Source organism: Oncorhynchus gorbuscha, linkage group LG26 (genome assembly GCF_021184085.1).
Source record: "Oncorhynchus gorbuscha isolate QuinsamMale2020 ecotype Even-year linkage group LG26, OgorEven_v1.0, whole genome shotgun sequence".
Classification (NCBI taxonomy): Eukaryota; Metazoa; Chordata; class Actinopteri; order Salmoniformes; family Salmonidae; genus Oncorhynchus; species Oncorhynchus gorbuscha.
This window is the reverse complement of record NC_060198.1, coordinates 38652516-38678454: the sequence shown is the minus strand read 5'-3', so window position 1 is coordinate 38678454 and position 25939 is coordinate 38652516. Positions and strand designations below refer to the sequence as shown.

The 25939-nt window shown below is 40.7% G+C and overlaps 1 protein-coding gene across 2 annotated transcripts in view; it reads right to left on the bottom strand.

Moving 5' to 3' along the window:
* LOC124015431 (monocyte to macrophage differentiation factor) overlaps window positions 1–16842 on the bottom strand; it is a 25952-nt gene extending 9110 nt beyond the window's left edge. Inside the window, exons 1-4 of one of the 2 annotated variants that reach the window (XM_046330613.1) lie at window positions 16222–16842; window positions 9348–9429; window positions 7402–7562; window positions 6813–6887 (exon numbers count right to left, since the gene is read on the bottom strand). In XM_046330613.1, the coding sequence (XP_046186569.1) occupies window positions 6813–6887; window positions 7402–7562; window positions 9348–9429; window positions 16222–16259 (356 nt within the window). In that variant the 5' untranslated portion in view covers window positions 16260–16842. Of the gene's footprint in view, window positions 1–6812; window positions 6888–7401; window positions 7563–9347; window positions 9430–11059; window positions 11524–16221 lie in introns of those variants that run through there. The other variant, XM_046330614.1, reaches the window with a different exon arrangement.
* Window positions 16843–25939: the final 9097 nt, after the last annotated feature.

Genomic DNA, 25939 nt, shown 5'->3' with positions numbered 1-25939 from the left:
TTCGAAAACTGTTTTTGCTTTCTCATTTATTTATTTTTTAACTAGGCAAGTCAGTTAAGAACCTGGACGACGCTGGGCCAATTGTGTGCTACCCTATGGGACTACCAATCATGGCCGGTTGCGATACAGCCTGGATTCGAACCAGAGCATCTGTAGTGACACCTCTAGCACTGAGATGCAGTGCCTTAGACTGCTGCGCCACTCAAGCCCTGTCAGGTTGGATGGGGAGCGTCGCTGCAGAACTATTTTCAGGTCTCTCCAGAGATGTTCGATCGGGTTCAAGTCCGGGCTCTGGCTGGGCCACTCAAGGACATGTAGGAGACTCAGGACACTCAGGAGCCCATTATGGGGTATTGTGTGTAGCTTGATGAGGATTTACATTTTATTTAACCCATTTTAGAAGAAGGTTGTAACGTAATAAAATGTGGAGAGAAAAAAAGAGTCTGAACACTTTGACTGTATATACACTACATTACCAAAAATATGTGGGTACCTTCTTGTCAAACATCTCATTCCAGATTCATGGCTATTAATATGGAGTTTGTCCACCTTTTAGTGCTATAACAGCCTCCACACTTCTGGGAATGATTTCCACTAGATGTTGAAACATTGCTGCGAGGACTTGCTTCCATTCAGCCACAAGAGCATTAGTGAGATCGGGCACTGATGTTGGGTGTTTAGGCCTGGCTCACTGTCGGCGTTCCAATTCATCCCAAAAACGTTCAATGGGGCTGAGGTCAGGGCTCAAGTTCTTCAACACTGATCTCGACAAACCGTTTCTGTATAGATGTTGCTTTGTGCACAGGGGCATTGTCATGCTGAAACAGGAAAGGGCCTTCCCCAAATTGTTGCCACAAAGTTGGGAGCACAGAATCTTCTAGAATGGCATTGTATGTTGTAGCGTTAAGATTTCCCTTTCCCTTCACATGAAAAACAGCCCCAGACCATTATTCTTCCTCCACCAAACTTTAAAGTTTTCACTATGCCATGGAAACCCATTTTGACCTCCGGTAGTGAGTGATGCAACAGAGGACAGACGATTTTTACAGCCTGCCACTTCACGGCTGACCAGTTGTTATTCATAGATGTTTCCACTTCACAATAACAGCATTTACAGTTGCTATTCAGTAAGACCATTCTACTGCCAATGTTTGTCTATGGAGATTGCATGGCAGCGTGGTCGATTTTATACACCTGTCAGCAACGGGTGTGGCTCAAGTGGCTGAATCCACTCATTTGAAGGGGAATCTACATACTTTTGTATATATAATTTACTTCCATACAATTTTCCGACTGCTACAGGAGACCTTCAGACGATTCTTGTGAGGCCTGTGGGCGTCCTAGAGCAAAACAACTGACATGTAGTTAGATTAGTGTGTAGCAAACTGTTCAGACGCTACAGACAGAAGTTGGCAAATCGGCAGTACCGACTTCAGACGAGTCTCATGATTCTTGTGGAGGTCGTAGCCAATAATAGTTTGTAACCCAAACTGTTCGGACGCTTCACCCTACGCTACAGACGATTTTGTGAGAAGACCGATTTTCGGGGTGTCTCATGGTCTGACAAACACTGCTCTAGCTCGGTCACCTTTCAACGCCGATGCGGAAGTGTTACATAGGATAAAATGGCTTGAAACGCATCCACTGCATGCAAAAAAAACATTTCTAGCTTAAAATTGGCAGATTTTTATTTATTAAGGATCTTTTTATTATGCTAATTCGATTTATATATATATCATTTTTTTTAAATTCATAATACAAAAATCAACTTACATTGCTACATCAAACATGTCTAGTAAACCAAACACAGGTATTAACAATGCTCAAACATACAAAAAATAAAATACAAAAAAGAAACTATTTAAGTGCAATTATATTCACTCTGAAAAAGTCTTATTATAATGATTCATGAAGATGTTATTACATTTACATTTAAGTCATTTAGCAGACGCTCTTATCCAGAGCGACTTACAAATTGGTGCATTCACCTTATGACATCCAGTGGAACAACCACTTTACAATAGTGCATCTAAATATTTTAAGGGGGGGTGAGAAGGATTACTTTATCCTATCCTAGGTATTCCTTAAAGAGGTGGGGTTTCAGGTGTCTCCGGAAGGTGGTGATTGACTCCGCTGTCCTGGCGTTGAGGGAGTTTGTTCCACCATTGGGGAGCCAGAGCAGCGAACAGTTTTGACTGAGCTGAGCGGGAACTGTACTTCCTCAGTGGTAGGGAGGCGAGCAGGCCAGAGGTGGATGAACGCAGTGCCCTTATTTGGGTGTAGGGCCTGATCAGAGCCTGGAGGTACTGAGGTGCCGTTCCCCTCACAGCTCTGTAGGCAAGCACCATGGTCTTGTAGCGGATGCGAGCTTCAACTGGAAGCCAGTGGAGAGAGCGGAGGAGCGGGGTGACGTGAGAGAACTTGGGAAGGTTGAACACTATATTATTCTTTTTGTTATTCACTAGGGTAAGTGTTTTAATAAGATAATTAAATTCAATCAGAAAAATTGGTAGTTTTGGAATAGAATTTTGGAATTTTTGTTTGAGTATAAAGTATTTGGCAACAATAATACAAAAATGATCAATAATTTCAGTGGTTTTGTTATCATTGCAATAGTAACATATTATATATTTTATGTTACAATTATAGGCAGTGTTCATAATGATAAATAAGTACTTTGCAAGCTTTTCCCAAAATTCAGACACAAATTTACATTCAAAGAACAAGTGAGAGATTCTCACCTTCTTTTTCACAGAAAACACAGATATCATCAATAGCCACAAATTTGGAAATCATAGAATTACATGGATATATCTTATGCAAAATGTTGAAATGCACTTCCTTAACTTTGTTTGGTATACAGTATTTGTAAGGTCTTAACTATGCATTTTTCCAGACAATGTAAGGAATAAGTATGTTCCAGAAAAACTTTCCTCTCGGTGTAAGTTGGTTTTGTGAATGAAGAATTTGTCTTATATATTTATTACAACAAGATTTATCAAGTAAGCCCACGCCTTCCAATCTGACTTCTGGATAGACTTTGTGATCATTCCCAAAATGAAGATGACTTTTCATAAGTGTAGTTAGACCACAGAACGGCTTTGATCACAGAAATAAACTCTCTGAAAGGTTTTGGAAACTCTTTCAATGTTATAAATTGTTCATATGTGAGAATATTACCCTTGTTGTAGAAAATATCAAGATCAAAGTCAATATTCCTCTCATGCCAGCTGGGGTAGAACAATGACTTATTCCTTAAAGTTATGTCTGAATTATTCCACAAAAGAGCTTTATGAGGGGAAAAGAGTAGTATCATCAGCCAGTTGGGAAATTTTCATTTCTTAAAAAAAAATGGTTAAGCCATACAGATTTGCATCATTCAGAATATCTAGAGATAGAAGTTCCACAACCAAAATGAATAAAAATGGCAAAATTGGGCATCCCTGTCGTACACTTCTGTTGATACTAAATATTTTGGAAGTATTAAGGTTTAGTAGCACAGAACTATTTATATCTTTGTAAAACATGCTAATTTATTTCATAAAATGTTCACCAAATCCAAAAAGTTTAAGAGACCTAAAGAGAAATTAATGTTCAATTGTGTCAAAGGCTTTACAGAAGTCCAGAAATAGGACAACCGCATCTGAGTCAATTGCATCTGAATAATCTACAAGGTCCAAGACTAAACGAATGTTAGAACTTATGTGACGGCCCTTCATAAACCCTGTTTGAGTCTCATTTATAAATGGTATCTATTCCTTTCTTTAATCTTTTGGCATAAACCAGAGCAATCAATTTGTAATCAACATTTAATAAAGTAATTGGTCTCCAATTGTCAATGAGAGAAGGGTCTTTATCGGGCTTCGGAATCAATGAAATAAGGCCCTGTTTCATAGTGGAGACCATTTCCCCATTTTTAATGCAATCTTGAAACATATTGGAAATCGGGTCTCTTAGTAACTCCCAAAACTGTCTATAGAATTCAACTGATAGGCCATCAGGGCCAGGTGATTTCCCTTTTTTCATTGAATTCAGAGCCTCTCTAATTTCTTCAGTTGACACGGGTGAATTGCAAACTGAGTGGAAATCATCCCCAATTACAGGGACATAATTCTGAATGTGGCAAATGTAGCTTTCACAACCATCTTCCTGAAATTGAGAGCTGTAAAGGTTTTCATAAAAGGAATTGACAAATGATGATATTGTAATGGGATCTTTGCATAAAACATTGTTAATTCTGAGTGCAGTTATAGATTTTATTTTGTAGTTTATTTTTTTCAAGTGCAAAAACGTAACTATTGTTTTTATCCCCCCTCTTCAATCCATTTTGCTCTTGACCTTACAAAGGCGCCCTTTGCCAGATCCGTGTAAGTCTGTTCTAATTCTAGTTGCAAAGACCTGAACACAGACTCCTCTTCTTCAGATAGATTAACTTTCTTTAGAAAACTGTCAAGCTTGCTCATCATCTCTTTAAGTGCATCAGCTCTTTGGCGCGTTTAATGGCTACCACTCTGACTTTATATTTGAAAAATTCCCATCTACTTCCATGACCCAAGACTTTTCTAGCAAAAATATATTTAGCTAATGATTGGATGTTTTCAATGAGATCAGTATCTTTAAGAAGTGTATTGTTTAATTTCCAATATCCTCAAGTGCCTTTCGATTTTTTAGTGGCTTGTAAATTCAGGGAAATCAAGTGATGATTAGAAAAGGGAGCCAACTGATGATCTACATCTATAAAAAAATTGTAACAAAAAGGGGGAAATTATGAATAAACCTATTCTAGATTTACGTGACATAGTTTTGTTGGTCCAGGTATAACCCTTAGCATCCAGTTTGAAATAACTCCAGGCATCCTCAACACAGAAATCCTTGCATAATGTTACTATTTTGAAGGTTGACTCGTTCTAGGAGGAAAACGATCAGCAGATGCATCAGGTGTTTCATTAAAATCCCCTGAAATAATTAGAAAAGCCTCAGAGCATTTGTTGCTTAAATCCTGTACTTTCCTGGTAAATTGGGTAAAAAGGGTCTTATTAGGAGCATGTCCGTATACATTACAGATGATGAAAACAGCATTGTCAAGTTTAACAGTTACTATGACCCATCTGCCGTCTTGTGAAGATGTGGATTCTAGAATGTCACCTTTAAACGTGTGAATAAGTGTCAAAACACCAGCAGAATGATTTGATCCATGACTGAAATAGGCCATATCTCCCCATTGCGCTTTCAAAAATTTCAAATCACTTTCACCCAAATTAGTTTCCTGAAGAAGGACTAAATCTGCATTACTGCGTTTACAGTATAAAAATAAAGCTTTCCTTTTTGTAGGACTTCTCAAACCCCTAGCATTCAGACTAACAATATTGAGTGAATTGAAAACGAACTCCTGCATTAAAAAAAAATAACACAAATTAGATAACAAATATTAATGTGAATAAAACAAAAGTGAACCTTGAGAGGATTACTCGACGGAAAACTACGCTCTGATGAGGTAGCGGTGGTTAACAGAATAACAAATCTATTTACTTCATTTTCTTTGGCAAGTGTTCATCAGTTGTAGTTCGAACGGTACATGTATAATTGGCAGTACATTAACTGTACTCATAGTAGTACTCACAGTTCCAATTTGCTTAATGTCAGAGTTACCCAGTAATCATTCTTCCTTGGATAAACGCGTGTGGGCCCTTGAACCCAGCCTTCTTTCCCTCTTGTCTTGCCTTCTGTATAAGCGGCCAGTTTCTCTCTGGCAGCCTGATCCTGTGGTATCAGATCTTCTTTGATGCGGAGTTTCTTCTCGTCCAGAAACTTGTTCCCCTTGGCCATTTTCCATATGATGTCTCTGTAATGGCGCATAGTTAAGCGCAAGATGATATTGCGAGGGGGTCCATCAGATCTTCGTTTCCCAAGTCGATGTACCACATCAATCACGTCTCTTAGTCTGTCTTTGATGCATGGTACCACTTTTCCCAGGACATGAATGACTCCTTCTCTAATATCCTCTCCCTCTACATCTTTTACACCTTGGATTTTCAGATTCCACCTGCGAGAGTACCTTTGAAGTGCAGCTACATTCTCACACAGCTCATTATTTTTGGATTGCATTTTCTTCAGCTCATTCTCTAGGAACATTCCTTGTTCTCGCTCACAATTTTTGTGTAGTTGATTGACAGTTTCTGACAGATGAACGATCTTCTTTGATGTTTCTTCTGTAGCCCGCTCTATGATGGACACGTTGGAGAGCGTGGCGTCTTGTTTAGGAGACAGGGACTGGATTGCAGAGAAAAGTTCCGACATGGAAATGTCTTATTTTACTTTTTTCACCGGTGGATTTTTACTTGGGGTCTGAGGTAAAGAGGTTGCAAGGATTTCATCCTGGTCAGCTTTGTTCTTTCTCTTGCTTGAGATCACGGCTTCTGGTGTATCCATGCTGCTCTGGTCCTCGTTGTGGCTAGCTAGCATGTCAGACGTCTTCTGTGAGACTTGGATATTTCGTCTACTTTTGTCTTTCTGTCGTGTTCTTCCCATTCAACTTGGACAAAAACTAACTCTAAACTTATCACATGTCCATAAAAAAGTTAAGTTTCTTTCAATATTAATAGCCAATATTTGACTGTTAACCACCTAACCTTTAATATTGCTTTGAAGAGCGCGAAAACACTCCCTCTCACAGCGACGCCATCTTGGCTCACCTCATTCGCCACGCTGTCTCCAACAGACGCTGCGTGATTGGATACTTCGAGTTTGCCATCCGCCCCTTAGGTGCATCCCATAAGTGACATATGGAAATTGGTATTAGAAATAGAACTTACCATGGTGTGTAGGAGGCAGCGATGAAGAAATAGATGACCACTCTATCACACATATGAAAGCAGTGCTCCACAGACCTAGAATCAAGACCAAGCATTCAGTATTTCTCTCTTTGTCCTTTGATTGTGTCTGCCCACTCATACCTAGTATGCAATTAAAGTTATGTGCTGGGTGCTGTATAATATAACTCAGGTAGTCAGACCGGTTACTGTAATCAGACCTGGTAAGCTCTCAGCTTAGATATTAATTTTTACCAACACATGGCCAATCTTTGTTTAACCAGCTAAACAGCTGCTTTTAGCAAAAATGAGTTTGGAGTTACCTTTCTAACTAATAGGCTTTGAGTTTACACTTCCTCTTTCAATTAGAATGTGGAGAGGTCAAAATAATCAAACAAATCTATTCATTTTAAAATGTTGATTACTTCTCCTTTCCATTCACCTGATAAGACATGTAAAAAAAGGAAGAAAAAAATGTGCTATCTTATGATGGGGCCCCTGGGTCACCGTTTTGCTTGGGAGGGGGTCCCTTGGCAAGAAAAGGTTGAAGAACCCTGGTCTAGTGTGATGGAACATTCCTCTGCCTCCTCACCTCATGTGGCTCTTCTTCCAGGTGATGATGTGGAACACAGTGGAGACCAGGAAGAGGGCACACAGGCCCATGCCGTACACCCAGGCTGTGATCTTCTCCCAGCGGTCGTCTGAGAGACGGTGCAGCAGGGCCATGCCCACAATGGCTGGTACGATGAGTAGCTGCAGGGTACAGACAAAGGGAGACAGATTAACATGACCAACTGTTGAAAACTATCCTTGTAACATACACTCAGTATAGTCTACAATGATAGGGTTATGGAGAAAACACATTTGACCAAAAACACTATCAACACCAGGTAGAATTCTGTCAATAGAATTAAGCATGGGGAAAAAGAGCAATTGAGGTCTGACATTTGAAAACCAGTCTTTGTACAGTCGTGGCCAAAAGTTGAGAATAACACAAATATTAATTTTCACAAAATCTGCTGCCTCAGTTTGTATGGTGGCAATTTGCATATACTCCAGAATGTTATGACGAGTGATCAGATGAATTGCAATTAATTGCAAAGTCCTGAATCCCCCCAAAATAATTCCACTGCATTTCAGCCCTGCCACAAAAGGATCAGCTAACATGTCAGTGATTCTCTCGTTAACACAGGTGTGAATGTTGACGAGTACAAGGCTGGAGATCACTCTGTCATGCTGGTTGAGTTCGAATAACAGACTGGAAGCTTGAAAAGGAGGGTGGTGCTTGGAATCATTGTTCTTCCTCTATCAATCATGGTTACCTGCAAGAAAACACGTGCCGTCATCATTGCTTTGCACAAAAAGGGCTTCACAGGCAAGGATAATGCTGCCAGTAAGATTCCACCTAAATCAACCATTTATCGGATCATCAAGAACTTCAAGGAGAGCGGTTCAATTGTTGTGAAGAAGGCTTCAGGGCGCCCAAGAAAGTCCAGCAAGTGCCAGGACCGTCTCCCAAATTTGATTCAGCTGCAGGATCGGGGCACCACCAGTACACAGTTTGCTCAGGAATGGCAGCAGGCAGGTGTGAGTGCATCTGCACGCACAGTGAGGCGAAGACTTTTGGAGGATGGCCTGGTGTCAAGAAGGGCAGCAAAGAAGCCACTTCTCTCCAGGAAAAACATCAGGGGCAGACTGATATTCTGCAAAAGGTACAGGGATTGGACTGCTGAGGACTGGGGTAAAGTCATTTTCTCTGATTAATCCCCTTTCCGATTGTTTGGGGCATCCAGAAAAAAGCTTGTCCGGAGAAGACAAGATGAGCGCTACCATCAGTCCTGTGTCATGCCAACAGTGAAGCATCCTGAGACCATTAATGTGTGGGGTTGCTTCTCAGCCAAGGGAGTGGGCTCACTCCAATTTTGCCTAAGAACACAGTCATGAATAAAGAATGGTACCAACACATCCTCCGAGAGCAACTTCTCCCAACCATCCAGGAACAGTTTGTTGACAAACAATGCCTTTTCCAGCATGATGGAGTACCTTGCCATAAGGCAAAAGTGATAACTAAGTGGCTCGGGGGAACAAAACATCAATATTTTGGGTCCATGGCCAGGAAACTCCCCAGACCTTAATCCCATTGAGATCTTGTGGTCAATCCTCAAAAGGTGGGTGAACATACAAAAACCCACTAATTCTGACAAACTCCAAGCTTTGATTATGCAAGAATGGGCTGCCATCAGTCAGGATGTGGCCCAGAAGTTAATTGACAGCATGCCAGGGCAGATTTCAGAGGTCTTGAAAAAGAAGAGTCAACACTGCAAATAGACATTTTGCATCAACTTCATGTAATTGTCAATAAAATCCTTTGACACTTATGAAATGCTTGTAATTATACTTCAGCATTCCATAGTAACATCTGACAAAAATATCTGAAGACACTGAAGCAGCAAACTTTGTGGAAATGAATATGTGTCATTCTCAAAACTTTTGGCCACGACTGTACAGTAAGCCCACACTTAGGGAAGGTGAACTCACCGCGTGAGTATAGCAGTTTGCAGCATGCTCATAGCAGGTGGGCTGGTAGCGGCAGTTAGCAGAGGCCCGCCTGTTCATGAACCTGAAACATACAGCAACATGCAGCAAGTGTTAGTGGGGCAGGTAGCGGGAGGACTTGGCGCTGTTACAATACCGGTGTTAGAGGTTATCCTGATTCAGGGCTGTTCTCACACTGTTCTGGGTTGTTCATGCAACAGTATGCCATGCCAATTGAAGGAAGCAGGAAAAGAACACAAGAAGACAAGAAACTGACATACAGTACATCTCAAAGAAAAATAGCATATAACTAACACATGAAGGCCTACTGGTACATTCACATTTTAGTGATTGACCAAAGAAAAACAATAAAAGTTGCTTAGTTTCAGGTCATTTCCATGTAAAAGGACCCATCTGCACTATCCTGAAGTTTATAGGAGTTTATAGAAGCATATAACATCTTGTTCCAAATGAAAGCTAAGAGTCTGTGTTTTTTTATTTGAATTAAGACAGATACATTTTGCAACCATTTTAAATCCTAAAAATGCAAAAGCTTTGATTTCCGGGCACAGATATTGAAGTTTATACCATATATACCATATAATGTAATATACTCTTCTGGACCGAACTATATTGTGCTGTATTGAACTATATACTGTGCTATTTTGAACTATATACTCTACAGCACTATACTGTACTATATCTTTGATTTACTGTAATGTCCAAACTTGTAAAACATAGACATCCATGATTGGTAGAGATTTGGTCTGGTCTGGACCAACCACATTTGGTCAAGTATGGAGGCAGAGCTCATTAGGGTTAAATACATTTTAAAAATAACATTTTGAATAATAGCCAGTGTGTAGAATAATACTCAAACATGCAAAGGAGAATATGACATTTTTCGACCTTTGTATAGGACACATCACCATGAAGAGAATGATATTCATAATTATACATGTATAGTACAGTCCCATGATGTCAATCTGTTACAGTCATTCTGTTACCGGGTATTGATCCACTTCACTTAGTGTAGTTCAATAACCAAAACAGATTTGTTCATACTCAAGGTGTCATATCATAGCTGACACCTAATTCTTAATGCAATCATCTTTTAATCTTAATTCGAAGTACTTAAAGAGTTTTTGAAAAACGTAGTCACATAAAAAAAGTGAGGGAGATTTTACTGTTACCAAACTTTGCATCTGCACTGTTCCTCAAATAAGTATCTTTGTAAAATGTTCAGTGGCAATTGTTAAAACTATACTTTTGCATATAGGTGTATGTTTTTTTAAACATTGCGATCAATCGTTTTTGTTTGTCACACATTTTAAAGTGAGTCTCAGCGTCACTCTGATAACATAGAATTACCCTTCATCAAGGACATATACCAATTATTTACAAAGCCATGATTGGAAATGTATGGCGACTTGTTTTACCGGATTCCATTTCCCTGCGCTATATCGCATTTCCTGGTGGGAAACATTGTAGCTCGTAGGCTATAGTACTGCATGATACAATAACCATGTTTCTGCTTCATTCATGGCTACAAACAAACAATCCATCTCAGAATAAGGCTCAGTAAATGCCAATAGCTAGGTTCACTTACGTTAACAAGACCACTTGCCTGAACAAATAAACGCCAGCTATCTATCTATAGCTAAATCCATCGTAATGCAAACATTGGATGACTGCCACATTATTAGCTAACCCACCTTTGAAGGCTGTTCACTCTCTTCATTTCAATGCCTTCACGCAAAACGAAGGGAGGAAATCACGAAGCAAGATTAAGCTAGCGAGCTACAGTCAAATAGGAAATCCGCAAGCTAGACAAATGGGAAATTAGAAAACTAGCCAAAACAAGAGAGATTGAAGGCCCAGCTAACGTCATCAACTAATCAGTAATCTGTACACACAATAAGATACCCCCAGTCCAAATCGATACACTATTTTAGTATTTTCCTTAATACCATTGTGCTGCAAATATAAACTAGCTTCAATCGATTACATTAATACAATCATTTAGCAAAGACATATCCTCCTAACACTTGTGTCCCCTTGTAGACACCGGCGTTGTTCCCTTTTTCACGATTAAAATGTATTTAGTTCATGCAAAGAGATTTTGAATGACGGATGCTTGAACCAATAATAGCACTAAAAGTGTGGGACATCATCCTATCAGACCAATCAAAGATCTGATGACAGTGTGGGTGGCTGGAGGAGGTCTCAAAATCTGTCACACCATGATAGACAGATGTAACAGTAGTAGTTACTTTTGTTTTTCAACCAGCAACCCTGAATATGGGTTTCCACTAGTTACTACAACCCTAAAGTTAAAACACATTATCGAAAAAATTCATGAGAGCCAAAAGTAGCTTTTTGGTCTTAAATTAGGGTTCGGGTTTAGGCATAAGGTTAGCAGTGTGGTTAAGGTTCATGTTAGCGTTAGCTTTTAAATCAGATTTTAATTTCAAGAAGAGAAGTTGTATAAATTGCCGGGGTTTATGTATGACCTTGTGGGTGTGGCAACTAGTGACGAAAACCTGAATATGCATCAAAAATGATTTTTGTATTCTGTTCAGAATTCAATATCATGTCCTGTGTAATTAATTAATCATTTATTTTCCCAAATTCAGCCTTTTAGTTTTGACCTTTTATCTCAGTGTCAATAAACTTGAGCAAATAAACTGATAGTACATCATAGGCCTGTTTCAACAGATGCATACTTGCATGCAAAGAGATTAATTCACAATGTTATCAGATGCAAATATGTCCCTATGGGTAATAATGTTGTGTTGTATGTGGACAGGACACAAAACATTTTATTTTTATTTTATTTCACCTTTATTTAACCAGGTAGGATAGTTGAGAACAAATTCTCATTTACAACTGCGACCTGGCCAAGATAAAGCAAAGCAGTGTGAACAGACAACAACACAGAGTTACACATGGAGTAAACAATAAACAAGTCAATAAAGAGATTGAAAATAAAGTTGAAATATATATACAAAAAAATACAAAAAATACAAAAGTACACGAGACACGAACAAAACACGTCTTCACTGCTACGCCATCTTGGATCATAAGTGTGCTGTGCTGCTAGCCAATGTTGATACCAGCAAGGTATCTGATGAGCACTCTCTAACCATAAAGTTACATAACAGTGACGGCATTGTAACTCAGCAATGTATCTGATGAGCACTCTCTAACCCATAGAGTTACATAACAGTGACAGTAATGTAACTGGATCATTCAGGAACAGCATTAGATAACACAACACATAGCTGTTTACATAAGACTTTAAGTGCGATATGCAGTCTTAATGAGTTTCAAACTGACAAATGCCTGCAGTTTTTTTCCACTTTGGGCTATTACAACCAGAGTGAAACATAAGCCCATACTGACTCAACTTCAACGCAGTGGCATTGTACAATACCGTTCAGAACCATTAATAACCAGCACATTTATGCATGAGAAGATAACATTCCCAAATGTATCAATTTTAAATGTTTGCATTGGTAAACTCAGAATAAGATGTATAATCAACCCCTTAGAGAAAGATTTCACATGTTATATTTGGACAGACGGGTAAACCTCTAAGTATGAATTAATCTCTCTGGTTTTATATGTTGTGATGCCAAAGGATTACAAAAGTAGCCCTAGCCTAATATGTATTGTAGTTCATGAAAGTAAAATCCACTTTTTGCACAAGATCCTATCCCTAGGGTACACCATGCATCGGACAGTTCAAATGTTGTTTATCCAGCCCAGGAAGAGCTCATGGTTTACGAGCTATGGAAGTACAGCTGAGATGGTGGGTGGCAGGCATGCAGGGTTTTTAAGAATGACATTAGCAGAGACAACGGGAGGATGCGAGCAGCCATATGTTAGAGTTTCACGTTTCCTTGTTCTTGCTGCAAGGCTGCAGTTCCCCCATGGTGCTATAACACCCCTAATGCGATACAGGACTGAGACATGGAGGTTGGCATTCTGTCATACAACACAAGGTTTAGCAGCTCAGCAGAGTGTCCCTGTGTTTCTAAATATGCTATAAAACAGTGTTTAGCTCTTTCTATTCCTGACACTGTTACATGTTAGAGGCACATGCAGAGTTCATCCGTTACCCCACTCTGCTCACAGTCAACAACCTGAAGACCCATTTCACTTACTCCACGAGCCACAACGGCAGTGCAAGTGGAAGAGATCATGTTACAGAGGAAGTGTAGTTAAAGGTCCCTCAGGTCAGGTATTATGTTAAGCATCTGACAAGAATCACCCTCTGTGTCACAATATAACTACACATACTGTAAAGGCTGTGTGTGACCTATTTTCATTGATTGCTTTGAAACACTCAAAGCTTGCCCAACAAAGCCCTCTGCCAGGATGTAAAAGCTCTCTACACCATGTAGATCAACAGTACTAAACAATGCTCCATACTGCCCATCAGCAATGTACTGTACTGTACATGCACACAGCAGGCCATGCTGTTAATATGACATCTTTAGTAGCTACTGTAAGACAGACACTGGTGGGACTACACACAGGATAACAGAGGCTTTGTGAAGACACGTGATGCCAGGGTTAAACAGCTCTGTAATTGGTTTACTGTTTCATGCTGGAATGCAGTACCTCTAAAAAGGGAGGACATGGGAATCCCAATACTGTGGATTACAATACGCTGGAAACACCTCAATGAAAAGCCACGGAATATTCCCATCCTCACACTTAGAATAACAACAACGCTAATTCTGTCTAACAAAGATGACAAGAAATGTAAAGGTGTGATATTCAGATGCTTGATGAATCAATGTTGTCAATGTGAAAAGGCTAAACATCTAAATACATGGATATGCCCTTCGAGGTTTCAGTAAAGAGAAAAAATAAAATGGCTGCTTTTTGAAATTCATGGCATGGTGGATATATTAGTGTATGTTATAGCCATGCTGTCAATGCCCATTTCAATCAATAAATCAAACTTCTGTAAAGTAAGATAGAGCCTGTGTTGTGTCCCAGCCTCAACAGAGATCAGAATTGATCTAGCAGCTAACAAGTTGAGTATGGCGTGTTCTTAAACTGTAAAGCACATTTCCCCCTGTAGCAAAGGATTACTGGTGTAGTGTCTGCATAGACGCATGACAGTCGACCTGCACCCAGCTAATACATTGGTGTAACATTGCTCTTCACTGTTGACAAAAACACTGCAAGCATTTTCAGATATTTGGAACATTTGGATTTATGTTAATATTAGACCTTTGGAGCCCCATTGTCCTGCAACATGTTGCCTTTTCTAAACGGTACATTTATTTGTTCCCATACAGTATATTCTTAGATGTGATTCCGTGATATTCTATCTTAGTGGTAATTATTTTTACATCTTAATACTCAGCTGAAAATTATCCTTTCAGATTGCTAGTTTCTCATCAGTTGGAATCTCTTGATTCTGGTACTGTAGGTGTTGATGTTGTTGTATTGTAGTCATCTGTTGGTACTGTAGGTGTTGATGTAGTTGTACTGTAATCTTCTATTGGTACTGTAGGTGTTGATGTTGTTGTACTGTAATCTTCTGTTGGTACTGTAGGTGTTGATGTTGTTGTACTGTAATCTTCTATTGGTACTGTAGGTGTTGATGTTGTTGTACTGTAATCTTCTGTTGGTACTGTAGGTGTTGATGTTGTTGTACTGTAATCTTCTGTTGGTACTGTAGGTGTTGATGTTGTTGTACTGTAATCAAGCTATTGGAGCTGCTTTGCCAGGTGTGTCAGCTCAGGGCAAGGTGCATACATGTAGCATTTCTAAGTATAAGGACTAAAACAGCTTAATTTGTTTATGCTCCAGGTAAGACGGCATGGGCAAAGCTATTTCGGTGTGTACAGGTGCTAGTTTTGGCAGTGACTACTACGGGTTTCCGTCACACCTTCGAGTGAATGTATGATTACTGGTGTTTAATTATATTACATGCAAGGACTTAATTCAGTTAATAGCTTCAGCTTGCACTCTCTTTTAGAGATCCTAATTCAAGGAGATTGACTGAATAATTGGATAAGTGTTAGCTACAACCTCTGTCTCACAATATACTGTTGGCTGAATCAAGTCACATGTCTTGACATCAAATGGTTAGCAGGTACATATCTGAAAAGGGCTCCATAAATAACCTGTTTCTCATGGCGGGTGGGAGAGCGATTAAAGAAGCAAGTCTCAAAATAGCAGAATAATCTGGGCCTCACAGGTCAGGACCATGGTTGGACAGCACTTGGCTGAACTGTGGTTGGTTACTTCATAAAGACTCAACACTGTCAAGTTATGTAATTGGCCAATGGCTTCCTTAGTTTACCTATAAACAATACGAGGAAATGTTGGGCAATCTCCTAATCTGAAAATGCCAGGGGACACTTTGAAATACACTCCTCCTGAGTCCTGGTTGAGATAGGGCAACAAGTCTGTCATCGATGAAAACATTACACTAGCAGAGCATCATACAAATGTCTATCAAGTAACATTTGACAAAGTAGTGAAGCAAGATGACAATGAACGCTCACTGAGAGGGGACAGACCTGTCTCTCTTTAAAAATGAAAAATTATAACTGGTAATACTTTGTAACACATTTAAACACTGAGGCATTTTGTGATGTAGTAAATAGTTGAGCTACGTGCAAAGATATGGTTTGAAAACTGCAACCCTTTTTCAGTCAATTGCATTTCCCTCTCATGTTGTGTAACACAAACCACTGTTAATAGTACAGCTCCTGAATTCCATGTTGATTATCAGTTGTGACATTTCTTGTTTTAGAACAGGCTGTAGGCTTCTGTGATCCACCACGGCTTTCTAAAAGATGGATTTCATGTGCATCAACACTGCACACACATGCTTCTCTCTTACCGTCTCAGACTGGTCTTCTGCAGGTCAAGTCCTAGCATTGTCCTGGCCACCAGGGAAAAATACAGTCTAAAAAATACATGTAGAAACAGATTTTAAAAAACATATATGTACAAAAGTTTATTCCGCTGCGATAATTCCAACGGGTGGTGGACTGAGTTATTCAGCACCACAGTAGCCCTTCTAGAATCTAGACCATGGTGCTCTTCTTCTCCCTGAAGTCTGGACTGGGCTGAGGCTCATATGAGGTGACCATATTGGTCTGGTCCCAGCGTTGATGTTGCGGAGAAGGGGTGGTCTGCTGCATCACCACCAGTCTGATGGGGGATTGGGTCGGCACAGGGTCCGGCGCGTACTCCTTGGTTGGATCCTTGCCCCGGCAGTCATACATTATACAAGATATCAGGAACACTAGAAGCAAGATAACATAGCTGGCGATAAGGATGCAGAGATTCAAAGTGACAGGATCAATCTCCGAGAAGTTTTCCTTAAAACCCATGGTAGCTGCCTCATACTGTGCGGCCCACAGGCCCAGAAGAAACAGCTGGTGGATGGGACGGAGAATGGAAGACGGTCGCCTTCAGTGGAGCTGGAATCACTAAACTAGCAAGTGACAGTAGGGCTGTCTCTCTATCCTCGTCAATCTCCTCTCTCTCTCTCTCTCTCTCTCTCTCTCTCTCTCTCTCTCTCTCTCTCTCTCTCTCTCTCTCTCTCTGTCTCTCAGATCACAGTGGATATGTGGCTTTGTGGTAAAAATACTTTAATCCATGCCATTCCTCCAACCTTGAATTTCTGTGATCAATGATTAAAGCTGCTCTGTTTAATAACTTAAGCCTCAGTTGTAATTTCAACAACTGAATCTCATATAGGATTCTTCCCATTTAAAAAGGCCATTTTTGAAAGCCTGTGTTATATCACCAGAATCTGTTTATCAAGGGCATATTAATGTCGGAAACAGCACCGATTTAGAGAATTAACAGAAAAAGCAGGGTGGGGACGGACAGTCTGTCGTTAGTATGAACATGTGTATGACGCATTTATGAGTACTTTGTTCTGTGTGTGTGTGTGTGTGTGTGTGTGTAATCTTAATCTTGATTGTGAGTGGGGATTGAGAGAGGAGCCATCTGGCTAAATAGAGACCCGACATGGAGACTTAAAAAGCTACTCAGATGTGAAAGAGGGGTCTTTGACTTTCATATTTTCAATGTTAAATATCAATGCAGGCATATTTCTTGTGGTAAATATGTGTGATCAGTACTCTTCTGTTCACTGTGTGTAGCAGAGGATTGACACAGTCGTTGTAGGCTGCCGCTGCAAAGATATCAGAGGGCGGATTAACGGAATTGAAAGCGTTCCTATGAGGTCAATAATCTGTGCTGACGCATGTCAATTAAGGCAGTGCCATTTTTCATTTTCAAATACACATGCTCTGTGGAAGAGAAAAGCACCACAAGGACATTTCTTTACCATATTTATTTACTCATATCTTTTTACTGAGTGAAGCTAATGTTGTTCCTGTGGTATGGTTTTCATCCTTTTGCTTTCAAGCGAGAGGGTTAGATGAGCAGCAGAGGGCAGTCATCATCGCCAACATGAGCTGCGCAGTAGGAACAGCACCATCTATAGGATGATAATCTGAACTTTGACCCAGACTGCCATCACACACACACACACACACACACACACACACACACACACACACACACACACACACACACGCACACACACGCACACACACGCGCACGCACACACACACACACACACACACACACACACACACACACACACACACACACACACACACACACACACACACACACACACACACACACACACACACACACACACACACACACACACACACACACACACTCCTGTGTCTGTCATGTATTGGGTCAGCAAGGTAGCCTAGTGGTTAGAGTGTTGGACTAGTAACCGGAAGGTTGCGAGTTCAAACCCCTGAGCTGACATGGTACAAATCTGCCATTTTGCCCCTCAACAGGCAGTTAATTGAAAATAAGAATTTGTTCTTAACTGACTTGCCTAGTTAAATGTATGGGGACAGGCAAACTGTAATGTGATGTCTTTGGTAATAAATATTTGTTTATTAGGCACTTCAATACAAACAGATGAGATTTGAGTGGTGCATTTTTATGAGTGCATACATGAGTTTTAGATTGTATTCTTGAACAAAGATAAAACCAGATAGATCCTATGTGAATTGATGAACTTCTAACAGCTCTGTTTTTAGAGTTCATGTTCCTCTGGCTCAACTAGTCATTTAACATGATGATTGTCTACTATGGACAAGCCCCAAACAGATGACATGGGTTTTTAGAACAAAGGACAGAGGTGTTTTCATTTGAAAAACTAAGGATTTCTTTGAAATATAGGTTTCATGTTTCCAAATACCATCAGAGGCTTAGTTAGGATTCACTGTTACTTCATAGCAGAACTGGATTTTCATGCCTTTAATACGTTTTTAATGTTCTTGTGACCAATGTCAATGGTTACAAAGATTTTTCATAGCCACACCAACATGTCATGATCTAACTGTTCATTTGGACATTGATTTAAAACTAGAGGGTTATTTTGGGTTCTTAAGGACAATCGGCACAATATTTAATGAACGCTTATGAAGAAGACTAATGCCTTCTCTGTCTTTGAGTAAAAAGTCCGCATTGAGCAACCATGTCCTCTGACAGTCCTCTGTACGTCAGTCAGTTCGTCATCATTTGTTAATCTGGTCAAATTCCCAAAATGAGCATCTGGAAAAGGCTATGCCCTTGTGTAGCGGCCTCAGCATTAATACAGTCAGCCTGTCTGTTTGTGTATTGATATGCAGAACATAGTCAAACATGCATTTTTTTAGCAAACATCAACCTTATTTTTGGAGGCCAATTTTGGCAATGAGATGACATTGTGGGTGTGGTTTAATATTGGTAAGGTCATTTCCAGCATCAATGAGATTACTTTGTGCTCATTTTCAAGATTACTAAACAAAAAATAGCACATTGACTTTGGGTTGAAGGAAAAGCTGAGGGATGTCTTTGTTGAGTTCTTTGGAAGTGATTACAGGAGAGGATATGTCAGGTTTGTCTGTCTGTCCCATGCCCATGGGTGGGGTCTCTCTCCTGTTTACATCTGGGCCGGCGATCTTTCCCAGCTCCAGACCTGGTGCCAGGGTGTCCGGCCGTCTCCACGGGACTGGAAGCAGACAGACGCCCTGAGAGAGCTGGGGAGAAAGGATATGTATGTAGAGAAACCTGCCGGAGGGCCTTGGGCCTTCCCATCTGTCGTCTCTGTCTGGATGGAACCTTTCTGTGTGTAGATGTCTGAGGACACTAGGGGGGTTAGTCTTTTCTTTGACTTTTCTGATAACAAAAGCCTCACTTTCTGCTAGAGCACAAAGACTTTACCTTTCTCGCCTATACTAGCTTCACGTTCAAATACTGAACAGCATAGACCACTCTTGTCTTTGTTGCCATGGTGTCTCTGTGGGCAACCATGAGGGTGCGCCAAATGTAGACAGTTGTTACAACTTAACTGACATCAATCAAAAGGCAGCATGTTTACATTTTAGGTTAAAATTCTCTGTTTTACGGATCTGGTAATAATGAAATTCAATCGGCGGACAGTGGCGTACACTGTGTTCTTTCTACTATTAACGAATGTAAGATATATTTTATACAAGTTTGGAGAGTTTAGCCATGCCAGTAAAAAATATTGCAGAGGTTTCAGGCCCAGGCTTTAAAAATATATATATATTTTTAAACCAGAGTGCTAATTTTGTAATGCGTTAGTGTATCAATTTCTCGCAACAACCCATAAAATCGAGACCTCCTCGATGTGGCAAAGGTTTCCCTATGACGTTAGTGGGATATCATCTACTCCTAGTCCCTATCCTACATGACTGTGATCTGTTTCTATCTAAAGGGAGGAGTCAACCAAGAAAACATTTGTTGCTGAAAGGTTTAAATAAACTGAAGCTTCAAAGTATCAAAGTTTCCTTCCCCCATTAAATATACCATTCCACATCCGGTTACTTTTCATAAGGGTTTAGTAAGTTTAGAAAAAAGATCAACGTAGACACAGCCCCCTTTACTGGACATAAGGGAACTATTACTCACTCGGAGTTGTCCAAGCGGCATACACAGTCATGAGGTGCTGAAGCCAGCAGATGTTGTGAACGTGTCCCTGTTCTTTGTGTCTTTAGTCTCCATGAGTTACTCCAGAGATGTTCCATGAGGTAAGCAAAGAGGCAGGGTTATGCAATCAAAAGACAGCCGAGGGCAGCTCCTGTTCGGCCGCAATGTGTACGAATACCACAGGAGAGACATACTGGTCCATGGGCACCGAGAGTAGAGGGGATCTAGACTGAGGAACCAGGGGGTTGAGGATTTGTTTCGTGCTGTGTTTATTTCCTTCAGAATTGTTTTTATGAATAGTATAACTTGTTTGATCAGGAAATTAGAACTGAACGGGAAGGAATCCATGTGTGGTGTGGTAAACCAAGCTTACCCACAGACCTGTTATTTTGTTCATTCTATAGTAATTGTTACCACATAGCTGTATCCCGTTGGCCAGACCTTCCTGAACATGTGTTAGGGGGTGTAGGTCTACCGTGCACAGGTCATCACACATTGCACTGCCGGTCTAGCCCTATCTGATAGTGTTGCCATTAGCCTGCATTCTTGAAATTGGTCCCAAAACTCACAGACTAGTTCCAGACTTTACCCCTGTATGCATTTTGTCCTCAGACCCAAATAAGGGAGTGACCTAGCAGCTAGCCTGATATATTAGTAGTGCATTATGATGACTGATTATTTCAGAGTAAAGGGACCATTAAATTGGACCAGGGTGAAGCCGTACCTCTCGGGGAGACAGCAGCTGGCAGGCGACTGGCGGACTGAGGCGCTCGCAGATCTGATAAAGGCCTAAAGGGAGCCTTTTCCTTCCTGAAAGGCGGACTGTTTGTGTTAGCCTGTCCACCATCTCTTCTTCTGGGTGTGGGAACCTGCTCCTCCCAGAGCTCATGGCTTCCTCTAGTCAAGGACCCCACAAAGCACGACCCGTCTGTGTACCATGTGACATTTAAAACCCAGCCTGGGAGAGGAGTGCTTTTACAGTGGTGTTAAACCGCACAGAGAGTATGTGACACATGTAAAGACCCTTACCGAAACACCACATCAATCATTGAAATGGTTTTTAGACAGCACTAAATTACAGGTGTAGGATTTTAATTTCACTCTTTTGTTGCTGAGAATTTTCTTGCACAAGAGGAAATGCAAACTTGTAGTGTATTATAGGTTTTAAAAGGATTCTAAAGTTAGACATTTCCACATATCAGACTTTATATGCATGATTTGCCCTAACAAAATGTTTCCTGCTGTACTAAACTGGCTCAAATTAAGATCCTACATCTGTAGCCTACTTAGACATGTATGTAATATGGAGTAATAGGATTTCAATTAACTGTTTTACTCTACATGAAGCCTGTGTAATCCTTTGTAACACTCTTCTCTGACCATATGTCTCAGAACACATTGCAACCTAAAGCAATGTTCTACATACTCAGGAGGACAGAGAGCTGTTGAAGGGTTTTCTTTCTCCGTCTAATGCATTGTTGACTTGTTTTAAATCTCACTCAGCAGCAAAGAGACTCTTTCACCTTGCAGCTCCAGCGGAGCTCAGATTTACATGCGGGTCCCATTGGCCACAGTAATACGTCATTGGGGCACTACAAAACAGATGCCTTGACTGTGTCCCCTCTCCATTGTCCAGCATACGTCATGTTTTCTTCCCGAGGCAGCGCTCAGAAGAACGTCCAGAGCTGATTAAAAGCATGCCGAATTACACCCCGAGACCACATTAAACGCTCCCCCACTGTTTCCCACAGTAACCTATTCACACCTGTTCAAGATTAGGTGGTGCTTGGAGCTGGGGTCCCACTACTCTCAGCTGGGCCATATTCCCTTGTTGTGCTCTGTGTGACCAGGTCTGACCAAGTCCTAGGCTCCCAGGCGGGTTTATGGGGCCATAGCTTCTGGGTGTGAAAGTTACATTTACATTACATTTAAGTCATTTAGCAGACGCTCTTATCCAGAGCGACTTACAAATTGGTGCATTCACCTTATGACATCCAGTGGAACAGTCACTTTACAATAGTGCATCTAAATCTTAAAGGGGGGGGGGGTGAGAAGGATTACTTATCCTATCCTAGGTATTCCTTAAAGAGGTGTTACCTGACAGAGCGTGGCAAATAGGAGAGCCTCTGGGCTTTCACTTCATGTCACATAAGGGCAGAAGAAGGTAAATACATATACATTCCTGTCTTGGTCTCCATTAATGCATTCAAGGATGAAGTGTTTAGGTTATTCCCTCTATATTTTTTCATTTCCCCCCCAAAGATCAATACATTTATAACATAAACTGTATTATTTTATCTGTTGAGGAATATCAAGGTGGTAACCTAACCAACAGCAGAAGTAGAAGTTTCTACTTACCATTCAAAAAGATCTATGCAATGGAGTTTTTGAACGCCTATAGAGGAAAATCCAACCATTTACAAAGTAGCTCAGCTGTTCCGATGAAAGGAAACCAAGTGCTGTGAAGAAGCTACTTCCCATGACATCATTGTTTGTTAAATGACCTCTGCAGCTGTGTCAGACACACCTTGTCATTTCCTCCCTGAACCATTCCAATTATTTAGTTAATTTACTTAGGGGAAAAAGACTGGCCATGCTTGCCAAGATGTTTCTTGGCACACATACAAGAATATGGTACTGGAAAGAGTGAACACCTTGCATGTATTATTGCAGTCTAACCAATTGCACTTGAGGTCTTCCAGCATTAACTCACTGTCCACAATGCAGGCACATGCGTGTGCACATACACACACACAAATATACACACACACACTTTAATTAAGGTGGAAGTGCAAAAAATGAACACTGATTAATAGATAACTCTTCAATTACAGCTGTTTCCCAATCCCTGGTTTCAAAGGAGAACTTGCAGATTACAAACAGATTTCCTGAGGCAGAGTTGGTAAACACTGTGGAAGCCGCTTTTTTCCTGTTGGTGTCAGAGATTGACATGAAACAGCCCTGCTGGTCTTTTACACCGTGACAGGAGTGATTGTTCCTCTGTTGTTCCAACAAGGGTACGAGGATTAGATTGTTTCAGGGTGAGAACTTCTTTCAAGATCAACATTGAGCCAACATATTGACCATGAATAACATATCCGTCACTGCCTTGTTCATACTATTTGTTTCTCTAAGCTTTTTGCAATGCATTGTAAATCACAAGATACAACATACACCATGGTTCAACAGGAATCCGGCCAACTATCCTGTATTATGTATCACAGTGAAACCAAACTCTGACCATGTCTGTTCTCATTCCTCTTTTCAGACAAATGGATTAAATGTATCTTCATGCTTGACGCAGTCAACAATACAGTCACGATAGGATGTCACTTTTGGGGTTTCCCTTTGTGCAGTTTTGACGTCCTTCCGTCTTTGTTGCATGATGGGAATCATTTTCACCTTTTTCCAGCAGGCAGCTGGTTGAGGCTCGCTATGTTTGAGAGAGGTCTTGATGAGGGAAGAGAAACAAAGGGAAAACCCTGTTAGCAGTACACTCCTTGGTTGAATTAGGAAGTGTGTGGGGAGAGAGACAGAAGGGTGGCTGGCTACAAGGAGACAAGAGGTAAAATACTACACAGCACAATCGATTAGAAGATGAATGTGCTCGTTCAACAGTTGGTCGTTGTTGGGCATTGGGGGATCTGCAGCTGCTTCAATCGTCAAGATTGTATCAGTCAAGATGGCCTTTTGTTATGGTTGAAGAGAGCCCTGTAGTCTGAATAAGAATTTAGGGAAATAATACAAAACAAAAAATAATTGTTTCTAGAGACTCTGACCCACCAAGATTCTACACAATGTCCAGACTCAATCATGTCACAGTGTCTACTGATCTTGCGTTGTTTGTTGTTCAGACTTATTTTACTCTGCTGAGAGTTGTTCATGTCAAGTTGAATCAAGATTCAAAACTCAAGTTAAACTGCCAGATACAAGAGGGTGAAGAACTTTACAGTTTTAAAAAAGGCTTTAAAAAGCCGTGCTTAAGTTTTTCTTTTAAAACAACAGTGGGAAATCTTGGGTTGAACTGAGATGTAATGGCGATCCAGTGCATCCTCTATCCCTCTGAGTTGTTGAGTTTGTCAGGAAGGGCTTTACCTCCAGTGTCCATGGGAATGAGGACATGCCATGGGTTAGGACCCCAGAGGCAGCGGGGCAGGCAGCACTTCAGACACCTCTTTGAGAGCTGTTGGCACAGCATGAAAGAAAAGACAGTCTTGGGCAGTGCCAGTGAAAATAACTGTTGTGAATGCCATAGTGGCTTTTCTGTTCCTTTTAAGGTAAAATGTGCTTCTTGGATAATGGATGTAGTCTAGATTTCTTCCAATAAAAAGTTATTAATATGTTTATCCCCTCCCAGCTATCACAATAATAATTTGTTTAAGAGAACCACCACCATAATTGTGGTTAACGATTGCCTTGAAATACTTTTTGATAAGCGATTTATTTACCTTGGAGGGTGTGCACTTAGTACCTTTCAGAAGGAGTAGGAAGAAAACATTGCTTGACGAGGCGCTTGAAATATAGATTGGAATATCTGAAGGGCTGAACCAATACATGGAATTTAGCATGTTTCAGTGGTTGCTCTTTCAGTTTTCAAGAACATGAGCCATGTTGAAATTCAGCAGAGGCACAAATTTAAAAGTTTGAAACTCCAAGTGAACAAATATTTCTGACAGTGAAGATTTGGGAAGGCAAGCATTCTTACAAGCGACTACTGCAACAATCTAATCAAACCCCTCTCCTGATTGCCAAGGTTCCACTTTTGTTGTATCCACTGACATAACCATCAAAGAACTGCTCACGTTCAAGAAATGGGAGAGTTGTGTCTGACAAGCAGGCAAGCTGCCTATTGTTTCCTGCATCAGCTGGCCTGTGCCCATGGTCGCTGAGTGTCAGGTGGGGTGAGTTTACAGAGGAAGTAGTGACATGGGCCAATCCTCCAGGGGAAAGGTGGCTGACGCACTCTCCAGCTCTTTAACCCTCCGGCCCTTGTAGAGCAACTAAACAGTCACTCCCCAGCTCTTTAACCAACAAACCCTTGTAGAGTAACTAAACAGTCACTCTCAATCTGTTTAATCCACCAGCCTATGTAGAGCAACTAAACAGTCACTCTCCATCTATTTTACCCACCAGCCCTTGTAGAGCAACTAAACAGTCACTCCCAGATCTTTAACCCACCAGCCCTTGTAGAGCAACTAAACAGTCACTCTCCTTCGCTTTAACCCACCAGCCCTTGTAGAGCAACTAAACAGTCTGTAACGGCTGTCTTGGGAAGAAGGAGAGGACCAAAGTGCAGCGTGATTAGTGTTCATCTTATTTAATAATAATCCAAACTGAATACTTCAAATTACAAAACAACAAAGTGAAAACCGAAACAGTTCTGTCTGGTGCAGACACACAAAGACTGAAAATAACCACCCACAAAACACAATGGAAAACAGGCTACCTAAATATGGTTCTCAATCAGGGACAACGATAGGCAGCTGCCTCTGATTGAAAACCATATCAGGCCAAACACAGAAATAGAAAATATAGAGAAACTAACATAGACAACCCACCCAACTCACGCCCTG